Source organism: Hippoglossus hippoglossus, chromosome 13, assembly GCF_009819705.1.
Source record: "Hippoglossus hippoglossus isolate fHipHip1 chromosome 13, fHipHip1.pri, whole genome shotgun sequence".
Lineage (NCBI taxonomy): Eukaryota > Metazoa > Chordata > Actinopteri > Pleuronectiformes > Pleuronectidae > Hippoglossus > Hippoglossus hippoglossus.
The window spans coordinates 15521726-15541570 of NC_047163.1; the positions used below are offsets into that span (position 1 = coordinate 15521726).

General features: G+C 42.1%; 1 protein-coding gene across 6 annotated transcripts in view; it reads right to left on the reverse strand.

Moving 5' to 3' along the window:
* sphkap (SPHK1 interactor, AKAP domain containing) overlaps window positions 1-19845 on the reverse strand; it is a 107995-nt gene that overhangs the window by 16064 nt on the left and 72086 nt on the right. For 4 of the 6 annotated variants that reach the window (XM_034604410.1, XM_034604408.1, XM_034604412.1 and 1 more), the window contains 2 exons: window positions 12232-12334; window positions 10650-10760 (listed from right to left, as the gene is read on the reverse strand). In XM_034604410.1, coding sequence (XP_034460301.1) covers window positions 10650-10760; window positions 12232-12315 — 195 coding nt within the window. In that variant the 5' untranslated portion in view covers window positions 12316-12334. Of the gene's footprint in view, window positions 1-10649; window positions 10761-12231; window positions 12335-14532; window positions 14897-19845 lie in introns of those variants that run through there. The other 2 variants (XM_034604409.1, XM_034604413.1) reach the window with 2 other exon arrangements.

Below are 19845 nucleotides of genomic sequence, written 5' to 3' on the forward strand. Positions count from 1 at the left end.
CAGTGCACACACTTTTTAAACAGCAAGTGCACCGAGCCCCCCCGTGGATGTGTTGGTCTTAAAATGAAGTGTGGTTAGGGGCATTGTTGAATCTTTGCTATCTTAAGACAGTGAAAAGCAAATGTACGATTAACCCACAAATATATGGTCTTAAGTAAGTGTCAGTATTTCATTCCAGTCAGTATTACAATTGTTATTTTAAGTAGTAGTAATATGCACCTACATAGAACTCCTCTGCAGTTTCCTCTGCAGAGAAACGTTCTCTCCTCCCTGGTAAATCTCTCACTACAACAGCAACTCACCAAGATGCAATCACACCTGTCTTTGTAAGGGAATGGGAGATGACACTCTCATTAGTTTATTTATTAAGTCCAATGCTTTTGAATTATGCACCTCAGCAAGAAACCTTTTTTCCCCCACAGTTAAATTAGCAAAAGTGGATTTGGACCAGTGGCTTTCTAAATCAGGGGCCATGATCTACACAGAGGGACTAAGTATATGTCCTACATCCATTCCTGATTCAGTAAGGTGCACATTTAAGTCATTCATTGTTTAAAAAGCCAAACATTGAATATATTTGAAAATATGCAAGACCGCCAAAGGGAACAGAACAGAGTGGGCATCAATGACAACAGAAATGACACTGAATAAATCAAACACAGTATGAAAAAAGGGTGGAGCCGGGGTGGAGGTGGGTTGCAAAGGCCAGAAGAGGACGCAGCAGGGGTCAGCCGGCTGAAGCAGCTTGAATAAGGTGCCATGTTTGAGCTCTGCCAATGAATGCATGGAAGGGAGTCAGTTGAGCCATCAGCTGATGTGGGCTGGCTTTGAGATCAGCTGCTGTAGCTGAGCTGAGCTGGACTTGGTGGCCTGTCTGAACTAACGCTATCAATCCTTGACCTTGAAAACAACTTAATCTCAATTCAAGATCAATTTACTAACTTCAGCCGTCTACTTTAACCAGCGTACGAGGTTTGCCCTGTGGCCATAACAATACAGTGGTTCTGCTGCCACATACGAGCTCAGTAGTGGTTTCTTTCTGAAACGGACAGATTCAGCTACAGTGTGTTATTACTTGAGGTACAGTGTGCGTGTGTGTGTGTCTGAGGCAATAACAATGGAGACTCGTGCTAACACACACTCACACACACACACACACACACACACACACACAGGGTTCAATTGTCCCGATTTATTTATGCATTAAATCGTATTTGGCGGTGGACATAAAAAAACTGTCAGCCAGGCATTTTTCTTTCGTTCCTCCACACACACACACACACACACACACACACACACACACACACACACACACACACACACACACACACACACACACACACACACACACACACACACACACACACACAACCTTTAAAACACAGCTTAAACAGATACTTATCCACAATTTCAATACAATACTATGTGTAGAGACGTGTCAGCATAAGAAAGCATTACAAACATTCAGTGTCTTTGTCCATCAAAGCTTCACTCCTCCTCAGAATGTCGTCCCTCTCCCTCACTATGATCCTCCCACACACAGCTGCTGCTCTCACTCCTTCTGTCTCCCTTTTTTCCTTAACACTGGCTTTTTTTGTGGTAGCTCTTTTTCATGATTCGAAGGACAGAACTCTTTAAAATTTACTCCCTCGGTTTATTGTTCACTCAGTTTGTGTTTCTTTGCATAAGCAACAATAAAATGTGGATCGCTTTGGTTTTTGCTGCAAGATGAAAGAAATCGGAGGAGGACAGAGACAGTGTACAGGCTTCTACCGATCATACAATCATAGTTAATTCCTTTGCCCCCGCATTAGCACCGTCATTGTCTGTGAGTGTCCTAAATTAACAAATCCGATAAGTTGCCGTTTCCCACACCCCTGTGAAGCCGCTGCTGCATGAAAAATGTCTCTGCCACAATCCCTGAACTCGACATAGCTCTCTGAGTTTTGACTCATCTCAGCAGCTGACAACTTTAATTACACCCCGTTTTAAGTTGAATCTGATTCACATGAAGTTTAGGAGGGAAACAAGAGTCGGGCTCAGTGACTCTGCCATGTTCAACCCACAAGATCCACAGTTCTGGTGCAGGGACCAGACAGGCACGCTGAGCTCACACACTGGTGGCTATAAACGGCCTTATTACGTGGTCATTAATTTAAGTGCGTGCTGATAAAATGTGTAACACGATGAAACCCCACATGCTGCACATTCAGGCTGACAGAGCTGCTTTTTTTATCGGCCATTTTGCTTCAAGTATTTTAGTAGTAAAAGAAAAAATATGGTTGAACGTACCATCCCTGAATACAGATGTGAAAACGCTGTGCACTTAATCAACTGTGCCTTTCTACAGCTTAAAGAAATATGCAGTATTGTGAGTGCAGAATATCAAACGCACACACACTTTTACTCACATTTAGCGTTTTGGCTGCGAGTTGCTCAGCTTGCAGCCTTGGGCTAAGACGTACATCAATAAGCTTGATGCTGTCCTGGTTCTTCTCAAGACATGAAAAATATGGATATGTAATGGGAACTCTTGAAAACAGCGGATGTGTAATGTCTCTGGGGAGTGTCACATTCACCAGAGAATCATACCTGTATCAGTAAATATGGACAGAAACATGTTAAAATGCTCATACAAGAGAACAGAAACACTCTAAAGGGCTGCTAATGGCAGGTTGCGTGTGGAGGCTCAGTGGATGCTGAGATGCTTCTGTCGTCTGTGAAATGCATACATTTGAATGCGATGTTGTCACATTTGGTGAGGGGCTAAGTTGTGTTTTCATCAAAAAAACATTTCACAGGTTTTTATAAGTTTCACAGTAGGAATAATCTTAAGGTTTTTCCAGAAAAAGAGAGCAAATGAGATAAGATGTTTTAGTTTGGAAATGAACTAAACTCTAATTCGACTTTGAGTAAGTAAATGATGAGTACCGTCACTCTATTAAGAAATCTACTGATGCAGGTACCATGCTATAGTGTTCAGTAAAACCTTCCATTATCTATACCACTTCTCCTTTCAAGGGTCATGACGGGGGGCTAGAGCCAAACCTATACTGACTATAGAGCGAGAGGCGGAGTACACGTCAAATAGGTCGCCAGTGTATTGCAGGAGCAACACAAGGCATTTTCAGGCATGAATTCTGGGTGCGTTCTAAACAACACAGACATCGTTCAGGTTAGGTCACATGGTTTTGTTTACAGCACATCAACATTGGCATTGGCCCTTATCACCAAAAGCTCTCTTGACGCCTTTGTTGGTGTCTTCTATGTGAGTGGCTCTGCTTTTGCATCCTGAAGTAATTGTATTCTTTTTGTTTTTGTTTTGTTTTTCATCTTTGTATCCATCACATGTTAGAAAAGTCATCAATACATCCATTCGCTCGCGGTGAATCCTACAGACAATCTGCTGTTTTCTCACTTATCCAGAGATTTTAGGAGGGGGCTGGCAGGAGAAACTCCAGAGAATGTTCAGAGTTCAGGGCATGTCTGAAACAAAACACCCACACTCACAACTACGTTCAATTTAGAGTCTTTAATTAACTTAACCCCAATCTGCATTTCTTTGGGCTGTGGTAGAAAGTTGGAAAGAAAACCCACGCAAACAGGAGGTGGAAATGCAAACTCAAAACTGGGATTACAAATTTTGTCCAGAGGCTTTTGATGATAGATAATCGGCCTCAACTTTTAAGAAAAGAAAACGCTGCAGCAAAGACTGCTCATTGTCATTATGTCAGGTGGAGAAGTAAAAGGGGTAAAGGAGAGGTTTACTTTTTGGAGAGAGGAGAGGATTTGTCTTCCTGCTGTAAGTCAGCGCTCCTGTCACGGCTGATGGCATATTTATTCTGTTTCCCCTCTTTCTGGGAAGTGTTTGAATCCGGTGATGAATGGATCGCTGTCCTCCAGGGACTGCAGGTTCAATGCAGGGTGGCAGAAAGCAGAGAGGAATGGAAGGGACACTGGAGGCTGACTTATACTTCACTGGAAAGGTCTGGTGAAAAAAAACTAAAAACATTTCCCGCAGTTGAAATATATGGGTTTATTTTCTTGCAGAAATAACTTAGATAATTTTTTTATTCTGACCCATAGACTGTATATGAAGATGAACAACCAGGGGCGGTGCCAGGGGGGCACTGGCCCCAGCTGAAATCTGATTGGCCCCTGAAGTGCCCCTGTCCCGTCACTAGTCTTTTTTGATACAGCAAAAATAAAAAGTCTCAGCTGTCAATCCTGATGTTTCACCCTGTTTTTATAGCATCAAATAACTAATTAAAACCAACTTACAGGTAATAATAATACTGATAAGAACTATTTAAAATAACGGAGACCATATTTGAGGGTTTTAGTCCATGTCCCATCCACGAACATGGAGGAGGTGGGACTTGTGACTCATACTCGAGACACTTTGGCTTCACTTTTGGGGAGCTGTCATCCTTCACATGCATGTATTAGTTTCCCCTCTTTTTTGTTCTTTATTCTTCATTTTCAATGCACAAAAGATAAATGAATACATGAATAAAGGGAAAAAACTAAATGGTAATCAGATGCAGAGATTAGGTAACTATTTATTTACCTTGAAAAAAATACAAGGTGCCATCCTGCTGCGGAAAAACACTCACCCTGTGAAATCTCTCAAGGGTGTGAGGAAATTCAGTCTGACTGTCACCGCGACATGACACTTCTGTGACCTCATGCATTAAAACATGAGTGAGTGATCAAAGGGGACAACACGATGCAGCCAGAGGTGGATGATGGAGCGAAACTCAGAAAAAACCAACCACTTTTTATATCTTTTTAGTTTTTTGGCCTTCATGCAGTGAGTATTCGGGACTATTATTGTATACAATACAAGGATGTTTTAACTCAGTTCTAAGAGAACTCAATCCAATGTGCTAATTTCGGTTCATTTGGATGAAAGACAATCTATAAATAGTCAGTTTCTTATGAAATCAGCGGTTTTTAACTTTTTGCCAAACCCTAATAATTTGATTAAGTTCTACAACTGCTTTGATTGGTTCATCAAAAGTCAACAGATTGAAAATTTCATATTGCTCTCTTCATGAGCGAGTAACCACTGTTTCCTGTGTGATTTTGTGATCGTCATTTTCACATGCTCTTTTTGCCTTCTCTTGTTTTCCTCTCTCTACTCATCTTTTCACCTACCCGTACAGTTCAGACCAGGACAGAAGAAATAATTCTTTCGCCCAGCGTCATCAGTCGTAATCGAAGATTGATTGGCTGTGTAAACCACGGAAAAGCCGAGCGGAGAAGAACAATTTGTCACGTCCAAGTCCAAGAGCGATGCTGCGGGAGGACGGGCTGCGTCTGCAGGCACTCACATTAAATTTCCCCCCTGATTCATAGAGAACAGGCCCAAATTGTCTTGTTTAAACAAAAATTATGAAAACGTTTTTTATTTTACATGCCTAATCCCAAAATCAGACAGGAGCTTGGGACATGAACGGCACAGGGGATGTCTTTGTTTTATGAGTAACTACTCGTCAGAAACAGAATTTCCAGTGAAGAAGGATGAAATGTAAAATCTTTGAAGGTATAATGCATAAATCTAGTGTATGGGAGTCTGTGTTTGGTCAGTAGGCAGCTGGGCTGATGTACAGACTGTTTGCCCTCCAGAATCCCACTAAACTTTAATGACCGAGAACTGTACTTGAACAAAACCATGAGGAGCTGTATCCAAAAAGGAAATCTCTGAAAATCTCCTGCAGAGAAGTCACACACAGTTGTTCTTCATGTCCAAGATAATACAGCTGGTGTCTGGGGGTTTCGGGAACATTTAATTCAGCATGTGGCTGCTCACACTTATGAGGTGCGAGGTGAGCGTGTGAGATTTGATGCTCTTTGCTAAAACATCAATGTTGTTACCTTGGTAATGATAATCAAATATTTGAGGCATGTTTTAGAAAAAAACCTATTTGTGTTATTTTGTAAAGGACAAAGCAGCTTCACTAGGAATCACATTTTTAAAAAAGTAACTGTAGTAATGATTTTGTGGTGAGGACAAACTGCAGGAACTTCAAAAGGCTTGAAAACCCTGTTTCGTGTTTTGTTATTTGTAATTCTTGATGGTGGCGGCTGATTGTGGATAATGATTACAACTAGATTGCTTGGATATACAATATGTCTACTTACACACATACTACTATTATTGGCAATACCTCTATTAATAAATCACTAAGTGTCATTACTGCTCCCTTCATCTCTCTCAGACTTTTTAGTTTGGACAAATCCTTTAAACATTGACGTACCTCGCCATTTATGTCAGACGCTGTCTTTTCTCATGAATGTTGTAAATGTTATCTGGTGCTCTGCTACACACAACGCATATTGCACTTCTGTCCGTCCTGAAAGAGGGATCCCTGACATGCGGCTCCCTCTGAGTTTTTCCTCACTCTTGTAGCGAGTTAAGTGCAGACGATGACGTACCTTGTTAAGCCCTATTAGGTAAAATGTAATTTGTGAGCACAGAATATACAAATAAAATTTGTTTTGCTCTATTAAGGTTGTCCTGCTATTAAGTCTGTGCTATGGCTTGGAGGAACTATAAGTAGCACTAAAACAAGACTCTGAAGTCTAAAGCCTATTTCACACTAAACAATTTTTATCCTGATTCAAGTGATTAACAATTTTTGGGAGTTGCAAACAGCCGATCGCATTGTGTGAACTCCTCGTATACATGATTTGAGAGTTTGCACCCAGATTTATGCATATTGCTTTTATGCGATGCAATAAAGAAATTAATTTATTAGTAGGCTAGGTTTGAGTATGAAGACATGTGGTGATGCTCAATTGGTTTGTTGACATTTCTTGTCTTCTGGTTTTTGTCGCTTCTGTCCAAGTTTGGATTGAATAAGTTTGAGTAAGAGACACCGGCATCTGCCCTTATCCCAACAAACTCTCTCGACATCTTCCGTCAGTGTCTTCTACATGTGTGACACTTTTTTCACCCTGACATATTTGTTCTGCACTTCAGTATCTCTGTGTTGGAAAGATTTTCTTAAGGACGACACATAGGCTAGAAATGTGAGATTGGTAATCAAACACAGAGTCAAGGATCTGATCAGCGAAGTGTAGGTCGGGGCTCAGAGACAGACGGACAAACCAAAGAAATGGCAAAGAGGAAGGAACAGAGATTTTTTACAGTGAAAGGTGAGAAAACTGACTTCACCCCCTGAGGAAATGATATTCAGACTTATTATCAGGCCATCGCTGAGGTGCGGGTGAGAAAGTCATTCTTATTGAGAGATGACATTTCAGATGATGCTATTACAGAGAAGCGATTATGCATTTCAGACTGGTTCTTTAATGAGGTCAAACAACAACAGGGACTCTGAGCCAAAATGTCATCTTCGATAAAAAAATAAACACACCACATGAACCACTCCTTTTGTAAATCTGTCCTCATACATTCGCCTGTTACTCCTCTTCACAAACAACGAATACAAGTAAAGCCCCGAAAGCAATTCATGCTTAACTTGCTTTTTAGGATGAACGAGTGACCGAAGGTGACACATCAGAATTGGTTGACAGAGAGGATAAAGCATGTTTGTCCTCTGCAGCTAAAAGCCTCTTTCTCTCTTCATCTCTCTTTCTCTCTGTTGACATATTTTATAAATCCCCACATCCACAGTGACCAGAGTACCCTCTAAATGTCAAAGTCTATAAAAAATGTTTTAGAGAACTACGACGGAGTAATTTGTGTTGACAATAATCACCTTTATTCTAAACTCCAATGTCACTTTTCATGTTTGTCTGTTTTATTGCGGTGTCATTTGACACATATTGCCTCAAAATCACCAACCAGTGGCCCCTGATGCCAAACATGACAGCATGTTAAATTGATGCTGCAGGCCTGGATGGAGTTTTGGTGTAATGGTGTAAATGTGCCACAGTTAAAAACTATATATCATATAGTGACTTAATAGTTAAAGAAATGAGTTTATTGCCGAAAGCTCAGTACTTAAATCATAAAATCGAATGAGTCTGCCTCTCTATGTCAGCTCAAATAACCATTATAAATGTCATCATGATCTAACCCAGCATGCACTGAACAGAAGGTGTGGAGAGTCTGAGAACTGCTCATTAATACCATTATGTACCGGGTTAAACTTAGTGTTTATGTTTTATCAGCAGCTGTTTTAAACTTTATATGCACAGAGTTCTCATTCCGAACATCCAGACTTAGCTAATAAATAGGCCAAACTATAGTACACTGACTAATGTGCATAGGCTGCTGTATAATGGTTGATGTATTTTCAAATGTGTGCTGCTGATTGTGATTAATTCGCTCAGTGTTAGTCACTGTGATAATGAAGCAGAGGATGGTGATTACAGTGATTAAAACACTGTAGATACAGTTTAAGAGTCAGATTACAACAAACACTTTTACATTAAGTAATTTGATCAAGGATTGAAGAGCTTTAAATAAGTGAATGTTGAGAGGAAGCACAGCGAGACACACTAGCTCTAGGTACAGTGCATAACTGTATACTGATAAATGTGATTAAAATATGTCTACTAAACAAATGTGAACAGTTTTGTAGTATTCCCATCGTCAGGCAAACCTAATGGCATTAACTTAATGTCACCTGAGTTGAGTTGGCATGTCAGGACTGATGTTGTCATTCTGAGAGTCCAGAGGCAGGTAGAAGATGTTTGTCTAGCAAGAGTGAGGTTCTCCTAATCTAAGGAGAAAGTCAAACTATACGGAAATCCTTGATATGCTGTGGTATAGTAGAGATGAAATATAAAGAACCCTCTGTTACAATCTTTTCATTTTGTCATAAAATGAACACAACAGATGCATCTATAAAGAAATCCATTTATCTGTCCATATATTATCCAAACTGCTTATACGTTCGAGGGTCGAAGGGGTGGGGGGGTTCGAGCCCAACCATTCACTCTCTCATTCTCACCAACAAACAAACCTAAGCTCAATCTGTCTTGGGACTGTGGGAGGAAGCAGGAATACCCAGTGAAATCCCACGCAGATACAGGGAGAACATGCAAACTCCACACAGAAAGACCCCAGCCAAACTGGGAACCTTTTTGTTGTGAGGCAACAGTTATTACACCCGCACCGCAACCCCCCCCAGGTGTGGTTCTGCTGATCCAAGGAGAGAGCCAAACTACTGAAATCCCAGAGTTTGTGTGTTACAACAGAGACGAACAATGAAAATCCTTCTGTTTTCAGTCGCATGTCAGGTGTGATAAAATTAACGCAACAGAGATGCATCTATAAACCCATCCATACATTTTCTAAACCACTTGTGCTTTTGGAGCCAATCCAGGTGATATTGGGCGAGAGGTACACTCTCTCGCCCAATATCAGGACAGATCACCAGTATCTCAGGACTCACATATGGAGACAAACAACCTTTCGCTCTCTCGTTCACACCAACGGGCAATTTGAGAGTTTCCTAACCTGCATGTCTTTGGACTGTGGAACCCACACAGACACGGGAAGAACATGCAAATTCCACACAGAAATGCCCAACCTGAGTTCAAGCCCAGAACCTTCTCGCTGTGAAGCGCTAATGCTAACCACTGGACCGCCGTGCCACCCTATATATAGCGCCATCTTCCTAATAATAGTCTATTTACCAAGGTGCTGCTGAGATTTCAATGAGCTTCTTTTCTGCAGAATGTAATTGTGTAGTTTACAACATCCGCGCAAAGAAAATCTTTGGGTGTATTTTGAGCAGCAACATTGTTATGAGACCTTGGTTGTCATTAGCAGATGGAAAAATGAATGTTCTTTTCCAACCTTTATTCAAGAATGGAAAACACCAGCCTAATCCAGTGTTCCTTCACAGAAATGGCTACGATGCAGATGAATGCAAGTGCAAAAGCATTGACTTACAACAGGAGAAATATCTTTGGTTATACATTTGTCATTTGTGAATAGTCATAATTTTCCCCTTCCAACAGGCACACAAAGCCCATGAGCAAGGCACACACACTCTACATCACTGCAGCAGAACAGGAAGTTAAACTAGCAGGATTGTGATCTGCTGTTATGTCGCTCTTTAAACACAAACAGCCCCGATCGAGCTGTGATTTGGCCATCTGGGATGTTCAGGTGAATTTATGTGTAACAACAACTCTGCTCGCACAAGCTGTTACTGTTTATGAAGTGAAATTGATATATTATTCAATATACTATAAAAAATATTAGTATAGAAAAACTACAGAAGAAGTAGAATAAGTATTTCTCCATTTTTAGAGAAGTGGTAGAAGAAAGTAATATCATAGTAATGTGACCGCAGACTTAACATTGAACTTAATCCAGTCTATTTTACCAACACATTCTCTCAACACAATAAAAGACACATTAAACCTTATGAGCAAAACATGGCAGCTCAATAGGAAGAGGCGCCAACAACCTGCTGCAACACAAAACATTATTTACTTCCTGTCAACAAACCACTCAGGTGAAGCAACTGAAGGGCACAGAGTGAAGAGTGTGTGGTTTTCAGAAGTTATCTCACATCATTTCCGATACCTGACTGTCGTCTGGTGCCACCAACACACCTCCTGCACCTTCAAGACCCGACACTGGAGACGACCATCTCTGTGTCTTTGTTGCTGGAAGTTTGTGCATGTTTCATCACCCGCGGCGCGGCTATACTCACCATGGTGCAGCTTCCCTCGGCGTCATCGTCCAGCAGGCCCAGTCTACACAGAGTCTTCTCGTTCCTCAGCCAGTAGTCGGACGAGTCCAGCACGCTGTTACTGCACAACACCTGCAGCACAAACACACACACACAGATATATAAACACAGATCAGGTGGAGTAGTGCTGAAGTCACACCACACAGGGACACACATGGAGCACACACTGACCACACACACACACACACACACACACACACTGACCACACACACACACACACACACACGTTATCTGAGTCACCTATTCACTTTCATCTGCCTGCAGCCTCTGTGCCTCCCCCTTTGGTTGATGGGATCAATTGACCTTTCTCCAGAACCTTTACTTCAGGATAAGTGTCCAAGACACAAGATCAATAATGTGTCAGCTAACCAGACACGGCACATAATACACACACACACACACACACACACACACACACACACACACACACACACACACACACACACACACACACACACACACACACACACACACACACACACACACACACACACACACACACACACACACACACCTCCTCCTCCTCCTCCTCCTCCCTGGAGAGATGCTGTAATGGAGCCTTTTGTAGGAAAGCTGCAGCTACAGAGATGCTGCTGTCAATGACAAGCAAGTGTGTTTTTTTGGCTTAATTAATTTGTCACTATTGACTCTTCGACTTTAATAATCCCACAGCTACAAAGCCAGAGTATTTACCAGGATGGATCCCAACATTCCCTTTGATGCTTATCTCAATTACAGGATTTGGCCATATGGTTTATTTATTTTTATCAATACATGAGACATTCGTTTGTGCTGCTGTAGGCTGAATATTAAAAATAGTCCTTATGTAATTACTTTAAATATGACGGATATAACGTGTGCACTGTCCTCTCATCTCAGTGTTTATTTTTAGTGACAAATCACTCCCCCCCTCATGCTTGCAACCTCAGGACAGGGCCATCTGCGTGGGCCCTTGTCCAGGTAAAGGTGACGTAGACTCAGCTGATCTCGCCGTGAGCGATCGTAGCAAAAGGCTGCCGCCACAGGACAGCCGAACCCGATGCTCAATTATAACAAAGTCGTCACCTCGTGTCTCTACAGGACGCTGTGGAGTGGAGGTCGGTTGAGATCATGGGCGGATGGCTAAATAGGAAGCACACACCAGTGAGTCCAAATGCACAAACACACACGTATAGTAAAGGACACCCACACACACACACACAAACAGACTCACACACACTTTGAAAGGAAATTCAATCTAGCCTCCACCTCAGCCCACTGATCTGTACCATTTCCCCTCCTGTCTCTGTGGCACCTGGAGATGATAAATCTACTGGGCTCACCCGAGGGCCGTGGCTTTTCCCCTTATTACAGAACCCCTGGGTGTCACTGGCACCCCGGAGGAGGAAATGAAAGTCACTCGCACTGCTGGAAATTCAAAGTGATGAGGGGTCGGATATGACGGACAAGTGCACATGCACATACATACAGTACATACATGCACAGACAGAGGGACACATGTGGGTAGATGCACACACAAGCACCCAGCTCTGTTTTTCTTACCTTCTTGCAGGCGCTGATGGACGAGGCCACGGTGCTGTCTGCGCTGCCTCCCTCCACCTCGACAGACTCAGAGCCTTCAAACATGGCTGACGACTGGAAGTTACTGCAAGGCAGAAAAGGGCACGGAGTCGACTTTGTCAGAGCAAGTTCTTGTCAAATGCTCAACACTTCCCTTTTTAAGAAGTCTGTGATCAGCGAGAATGGGTTGTATCTCCACTCTGACTGGAGCAGCCCTGTTACATGTCACGTTTGTTCTCACTGTACAGCATGTGGCCGTATCAGCATGTGAATTAACCAGACAGTCCTAGTCAGAGAAGGGTATTATTTCAATATTCTGAGCTAAATATAAAATTCTTTCACCTCTGTCATTCAGAGACTATAAAGTCAGAGAAAGGACAGCTTCTAATACTCCGATTTGAAATGTAACAGTTCATGGCCAAGCAAAGTGATATTTACTTTTATTTATTGAAGAGTTCAGGTGTGGATCTTTGGCTGCAAAGATGTTTAATCACATTATTATTTACGGGAAGCCATTTATAGGTCATACGTTGCTTCAGTGTGAAGTCTTCTCTCTCTGCAGGAAATTGCACAAACACGCTCATGAAACCGACTCTCCCTGACATGAAGCCAAAGCTGCATGTTGGCCCCATCAGAGAACTGCAGCTTTTTGCTGGAGTGAGTTCAAGAGATCCTGTGTGACAAAATAAACTAATATCTTAGCATTAAATTGTCGAAAAATAAAGCACCACCTTGCCAAATCATGCAATTTGACTTTGACAGTAATGGCGGCAGAGGATTAGAGCGCAGGACATACAGGGACGAAACATGTGACCTTCATTTGATGCACAACATTGCAACGATGAGATGGGAATGTCTGCATTGAGCCTAAAAGGCAAAGTAGCAAACTCAAACAACCAAAGGAAGGCTTCTCTTTCCACCATGCATGCTTTCACTGAGATAAGCCAAATCGAAGCTTATCTTGGAATGGCATTAATGAGGATCAATTTGGAAAATAAAGAGGCTGGGGATGCATATTTAAATAGGAGCAGTTGTGTTTTTTTTTCCTGTTTTACACATATTTCAAAGCAAATTAAAGGTAGTCCATGTTGACAGCCCCTGAGGGATCACACTATCTATTTGCAGTTAATAAATATGCCTGATGTAAACAAACCCAGGGAAAGTGAGTTTGCGGTGAAATGCTACTGGAGAGAATTGGATGTGATGCGGTTTAAATGGGGAGCTGCATGAGGCACACACATCAAAACACCCATGCAACACGCGCGCGCGCGCACACACACACACACACACCGATTCTGCAGCGAATGTTGGAGGCATGCAGAAAATTGGAAGCTCCGAACTCTGTAAAAAAATGAAAAGGCAACACTGTAAAAGATGAATAGAAAACCTGGTGGGTTCATGCACATGATGAGAGGTTTTCTATTTAAATTTGAAGATAGAGCTGTCACGCACGACCCCTTTTCTTATCCGTGCGCTTATAACGACCTTTGCATCACGACACAGTGGATGACTGACAGGTTGCTGCGCTCCCGTGCGCCCTGAGGTACAAACCTGACCCAAGGACACAATTAACCCCAGAAACATCTGTATTTCAAGGACGATCGACCGCTGTAGTTCACCATGGACGCTTGTGTGGATAAGGATTTCGCCAAAGGATACATTTGTGAACAAAGGTGCAACTTTTGTGCCAGAGCCTTGATAACTGCTTTGGAAACGCGTTCAATCGGGCCAAATAATCAGCGTGGAAAGTTTGGCTCTTGAAAGATGCAGAACTTTCATTTGTGAAAATCAGGACTTGATCCTATTAAATAATGTCCGATCATCTGTATGTGACTGCTGTCCACTCGTTTCCATCAGTCAGCCCATGCAGGCTGAAATAGACTGTCTGTTGTTTACCGCACAAACAATGAGCGCTTTTTTCCACCCTGATCACAAACTGAAACAGTTTGTACAGTCACACAAAAACCACTACGCTTTGAGTCAATGCAACATAAAAGATGCGCTGCACTGCCACCTTACACTTAGGCTGCTTCATCCCAAAGCTGCTTTAATAAAACATCTCAAATTCTACATTTTAAAGGCTGCAACAAATATCACATCAGATTGAATAGTGAGCGCGGATATTAAAGTGACACCATAGATGCAACACAACACTATAAAGTAGATTTTTACTGCTGAATAAATTCAGAGCCAACAGGGATTATATGTTGATTTCGTTCTGAAATATGCGACAATGCACATCGGCATTTTCTTTCTATACCAGGGAAATAAGCAGTCTCTTACCTCGGTGTCTTCAGAAGGCACTTTGCGCCCGCCATGCTGTCAACAATTTAAAAAAGGTAAATTGTCCTCAGCCGGTGCGGTTATTCCCGGTGTGGGGGCAGGGGCTCAGGTACAGCCACGCGTAATTGTTCCGGGACGCTCTCCGCGGTCCAGATGCGCCTCCCCGAACCAGCGCTGAAGGAATTCCAGACTGGACTGCTTCAACCAGACTGAAGGAGGACTGGTGGAGTGAGCCTGAGGAATCAGCAGCAGCAGCAGACCACTGTCTGCCCTGCGCGTCTGTCAGCCAAGTGCGCTGAGTGCAGGCGCAGGATCAAGCCCGCATGGATCAAACGTAATGAGCTGCACGACGCAGGCAAGGGCATGGATATGGACAGTGCGCGCGCATTTTGACGCACACTAGTGTGTACAAACAGTGGCACGCGCACAAGTGCGTAGTTGTTTTTCTATCAATGCGCCTCATATACCAACTCCATTTAACCACTTACACTCCAGGGGCCGTTAGTTAAGATGTGACTGAGGGGATAATAAACGTATTGATCACTGAAGAATGCTGAGACAGCAATATAGCTCTGACAGTATAACAGCCCCAGTAGTGAAGTGGGGGATGAACATAGGCTTAATAATTTAGAAAAATAAAGATGTATAGATTGAGATAAATCCAAGCTTGGATGTAACAAACACCTGCCATCATGTCTAACTTTCACCTGCATGTGAATTTCACTCCTATTGTTTCCTCTGTTCAGGCAGGTGCTGCACCTCCTTTCACAGGACTGTAAGTCAGTGCAATAAATTATATGGTTGACCCGCCTTTTGCTCCTTTACCCTCAAAGAGCTCACAGAATCATCCATCAACACATCTCAAGCGCTTCTTTACCAGCGAAGCAGAAGCAGACCTGTCCATGTATTATTATATTATTAAGATCAAGTTTTAGAGGATTATGTTAGACTCTGTCATGGAGCTGTCTATCTACTTAGGCTGTGTCTACTTATTCTTGACATTGATTGGTTTGTAGATGGATGTGAGTCTGACCTCTGTGTTGTTTGAATAGAGTAAATTAATGAACTGGTTCATTATATTAGTTTCATTACCTCAGCAATATCATCATGGTATTAGTGCCAGCATCACCAGCTTTGGGTGCAGTACTTGATTAGTTTGAATGCACCAAATTAACTTCCTTTTCATTAAAACACTATTTTGTCGGAGGCAAACATTGGAAGCAATCCCACAAGTCGCTTCCACATCTTCTTCCTCTATTGTTTAATGCTGTCTCAACTTCCTGTAATTGGTCAGAATGTCAGAATGATTCAAAAAATGTTTTCACACTACAAACAAATCGAACCGTGTTTCAGTTTGATCCGGATTAAGACCACCACTTTTGGTCTACCTAAATTTTGGTCTGTTGGTCCATATCCTAGTCTCAGGCACCTTTTACACCTGTTATCCCCCCCCCCAAAGGCCTTTGATAGTTAGAATCTTAAGGTCAGTGAATGAAAAACTTTCACAAATAACCTATCAAAAAATTCTGTTCTTTGATACCCTAAAAACAAAAGCTCCCTTCCTTTCAATGACAAAACTGAACTCTGATGACCAAAGCAGAAGATGAGGAATACAAAAAACACACACAAACACAACTCCCCCACCCTCTTCCTTACTCCCAATTGCCACTTGAGATATCCCATCTCCCTCATCTTAAGCAGTAAGTGAACCGATACAGAGAGCAATATCTACAATCTCTGTATCTGATGGTGACACTAAAGAATTCCCTCCTTGGTCCATTAAGAAAGTCACGAAAAACTAAAATAAATTCAAGAAGAAGTCGTGACCTGCAGTTCTCCATCATCCCACTGAGACTGTCGGGGGGGAGAAGTGAACTGGTGGGCAGAGAATGAGGGATGTGGTGGATATTCAGGAGAAGAAAGCAGGGGTCCTGATGAGATCTGTTTGTGTGGCCGTGAGCGTGCATGAGAGACAGACAGATTATGGACAGATTATGTTTTTGTGCACGGGGGCTAAAGTGGAGCTATCACTTCACTCGTCTAAAAGGATCATTTCTGCCAAAGGGAATGCTTATTTTCAGTGTGCACTTTATCTCAAAGAAAATAGATTTTTACATGCTGTTATCAGCAGCCATGTGATTTCTCCCCCTCGAGATGCCATTTGCTTTCAGTCGGCTCCTAACAATATCAAAACCCAACGTCTGTGATGGCAATCTCTGTGTAGCATTGCAGCCCTCAGAGGACCCATGTTTAAAAACAAACAAAACACTTGCTAGGGCTCACCACCCTGTTCCAAATCATATATATTTGAGTAAAACATTCACAAGATTCTCATTGAGTGTAATAAACTTCAGCAAGTTTCAACCAAATCAAAATGTTATGCTTCTCCGCTCTTTTTCCAGTTGAGTATTTTTCTGAAAACGATTACAATGAGGTGTTAAGAAAGACTAATTAAGCTGTCTTCCTGCAAATGACTCCAAAGTCACCAGCTAATTATTTTTTATCCAATCACAACCTGACACACGTGCAGTGACACACTTAATAAAAAAAATGCTCTCTCTTTCTGTTCACTTGTGCACGTCTTCTGAAAGCTTACGGAAATGGAAAACCCAGACTAAACGGAGACGTACCATCAGAATCTGGAGGGGGGGGCAGTGTAGCCAATAGTCCATCGAGATCAAAACAGGACATGAAGACAATATTTCAACGACGGTGGAACCTTTTTAAGAGACAGTTTTGTTAATTTGTAGGAAACTACCAACACCCATTCGATCTTTCCTGTGGTATGAATTAGCATTTTAAAATAGAAGACTGTCTGACAACAATTAGCTTGATGTGCTGAGCTGTGACAGGAGGCAAACTTTCTCTCATCAGCATCTTGAGAAGAGAAAAACGTGCATCGTTATAATTTGTAAAATTAATATCTCTGCTTGATGATGAGAGACATTTATCAGCATCTTTGAGAGGTGCCACTTAGGGCAAGAATTGATACTTTTATTAAAGAGTTTGGAAAACACGTTGTGCAAACTAGCTCAAATTAAGCCTATGAGGTAGTTTTTCTTGTTTCAGTTTGAATCACTTGCTGCATTTACACTTCATATGTGCACTCCTTTTTGAACATATGATCTAAGCAATGACATCGAATCCACTGGCCTCTCATTTGCACCTCATGTTAATAAGCGTTCACTCCGTTTGACTTGTGGTCAATTCTCAATGTGTTAATTAGCTACACAGGGCATATGGCATGTCACAGGTCAAGGGAAGTGATGTCAAGGTATCTGTGAAGGTTCTAAGTCATCCAGGTCACGGTATCTTCAGGAGTGGTACATGGGTTTTCAAAGACCTGCATGTTTGACATAGTGACTCTCAACATAGGTAAATGGCCACAGAGGTTAAAAACCTGAAACATATTACTAGTTTGTTAGAATTGGAGAAGCCTCTTGGATGAAATGTCTGCAAGAAACAGAAGCAGGTCCATTTGACTATATGTATACACACTTGTCCAACTCCTGAAGACAATGTCAAGGACGGGCGCCACTCATTTTTAAATCCTTTTTTGTGGAGAAAGAGTCACTAGATATGACTAGCCAACTAATTTTGAAGCGCTAGCAGGAAGATCTTTTTTTCTTATACATGGTCATACTGTATACATTTAATTACATTCACCTGAGATCTGAGCTTGGCCCAATTCAGGAGCTGCATTCTTCAGAGGACAAAACCGTTTGACAGATGAGACTACAAAGGCTGAATCGAAATGAGACGGTTGGACTTTGAACTGGGGGCCTGTCATGTGTTGCAGAACAGCACAGTAGAGCTCAACTTCACATGTGGCAATGGAAGCACCAGTTATCATGTTAAAACAAACACTAAGCACTGAGGCTAGCCAATCAAATCAAGTTAATGCAAAAGAAAAGACAAAGGCAGCTGGTGTACCTAGTGTGTGTTCATGTGGTTGTGGATATTATATCCATCGACATCACTTTAGCACTTTAGCCGGCTGTGTTTTGTATCCTAAGCATGAAACTGTGATTGCTGTCATTATGATGATCCCGCTGGCACCAAGCATCGGACACGCCCACGGTCAAGCGTTTACACAAAGCATATGTGTGAGTCCATTGTTATCATTGCATCAATAGCTACGTTGAGCAACTGTATTTACTGCAGCTCAGCCACATCACAGATAGCTCGTTAGCTCTGTTGCTGGTGTACAATGAAACCTGGGATGGGTTTGTCCGAAAACAGATCCAATCATTGGATCCTTTGTTGCTCGGGAATGAAAGGGGTTCATTTTTCAGTCCTATTTAAAAGAGCTGTTGAAATAAGACAGCAAAGTTGTGCCGTATTGGCGCAGTCTGTCTTCAAATGCACGGCTAGAATTACCCCCAAAATGACTTGGCAATGTGATCACATTTTGATGACAACGTTTTATGAGAACAATCAAAATTTTATTTTTCAAGTTACATTTAAATTGTGAACGCCAGTTCTAAATGACTATCTTATGTCACCAGACGTGAATGACAGTCATACAAAGGAGTTCCCTCCATACTAGTGACTTCTTCTTCTTGCCTTTGTTTGTGATACAAAGTGAACGTCTCCTCACAGCTCTGTATGGTTTTCATGCATGTAGCATTCAGACTCAGCATGCAGGATGCTGATGGTTTTGAAGATTCCAACAGTGAATCATTCCGGATAAAGATCGCAGGGCTTCAAGCTGGTTTGAAACAGTTTTTAACAGTCGCATAGCAACAGTGGATGACTTTTTGTGATTTTCAAAGGAGCCAATAGACTGATAATAAACAATCAGTAACAGCAAACCACGAGAAAATCACACACTTTGGCGCATGAAGATGTTAGAAACCCCAAAAACCAACAGTAGTCAAACTACACTGATGTTAAGTCTGACACACACACACACACACACACACACACACACACACACACACACCCACACACACACACACACACACACACACACACACAGACACACACACACACACACACACACACACACACACACACACACACACATATTATTAAATAGGATGTGCTCTTATCCTCCTTTGACTCCTTTTGTGATTCCCCCTTTAACTCTTCCCTTACTTTCTTTTCCTTATCTTTCCCTCTTCCTCTGTCTTCTCTGCCTCCTCTTCTTTTTCATCATCCTCTCTCTCCCCCTCCACACATCCTAATCCCAAGGCTTTTCTGGAGGGGGGAGCGGGCGAACTAATCCACTGCACACTTTTAAAAATGAAAGATGGAAGGAGAACTAAAGTGGAGATGAAAGCGTAGACTGACTGCTCTCATCAGCAGAGC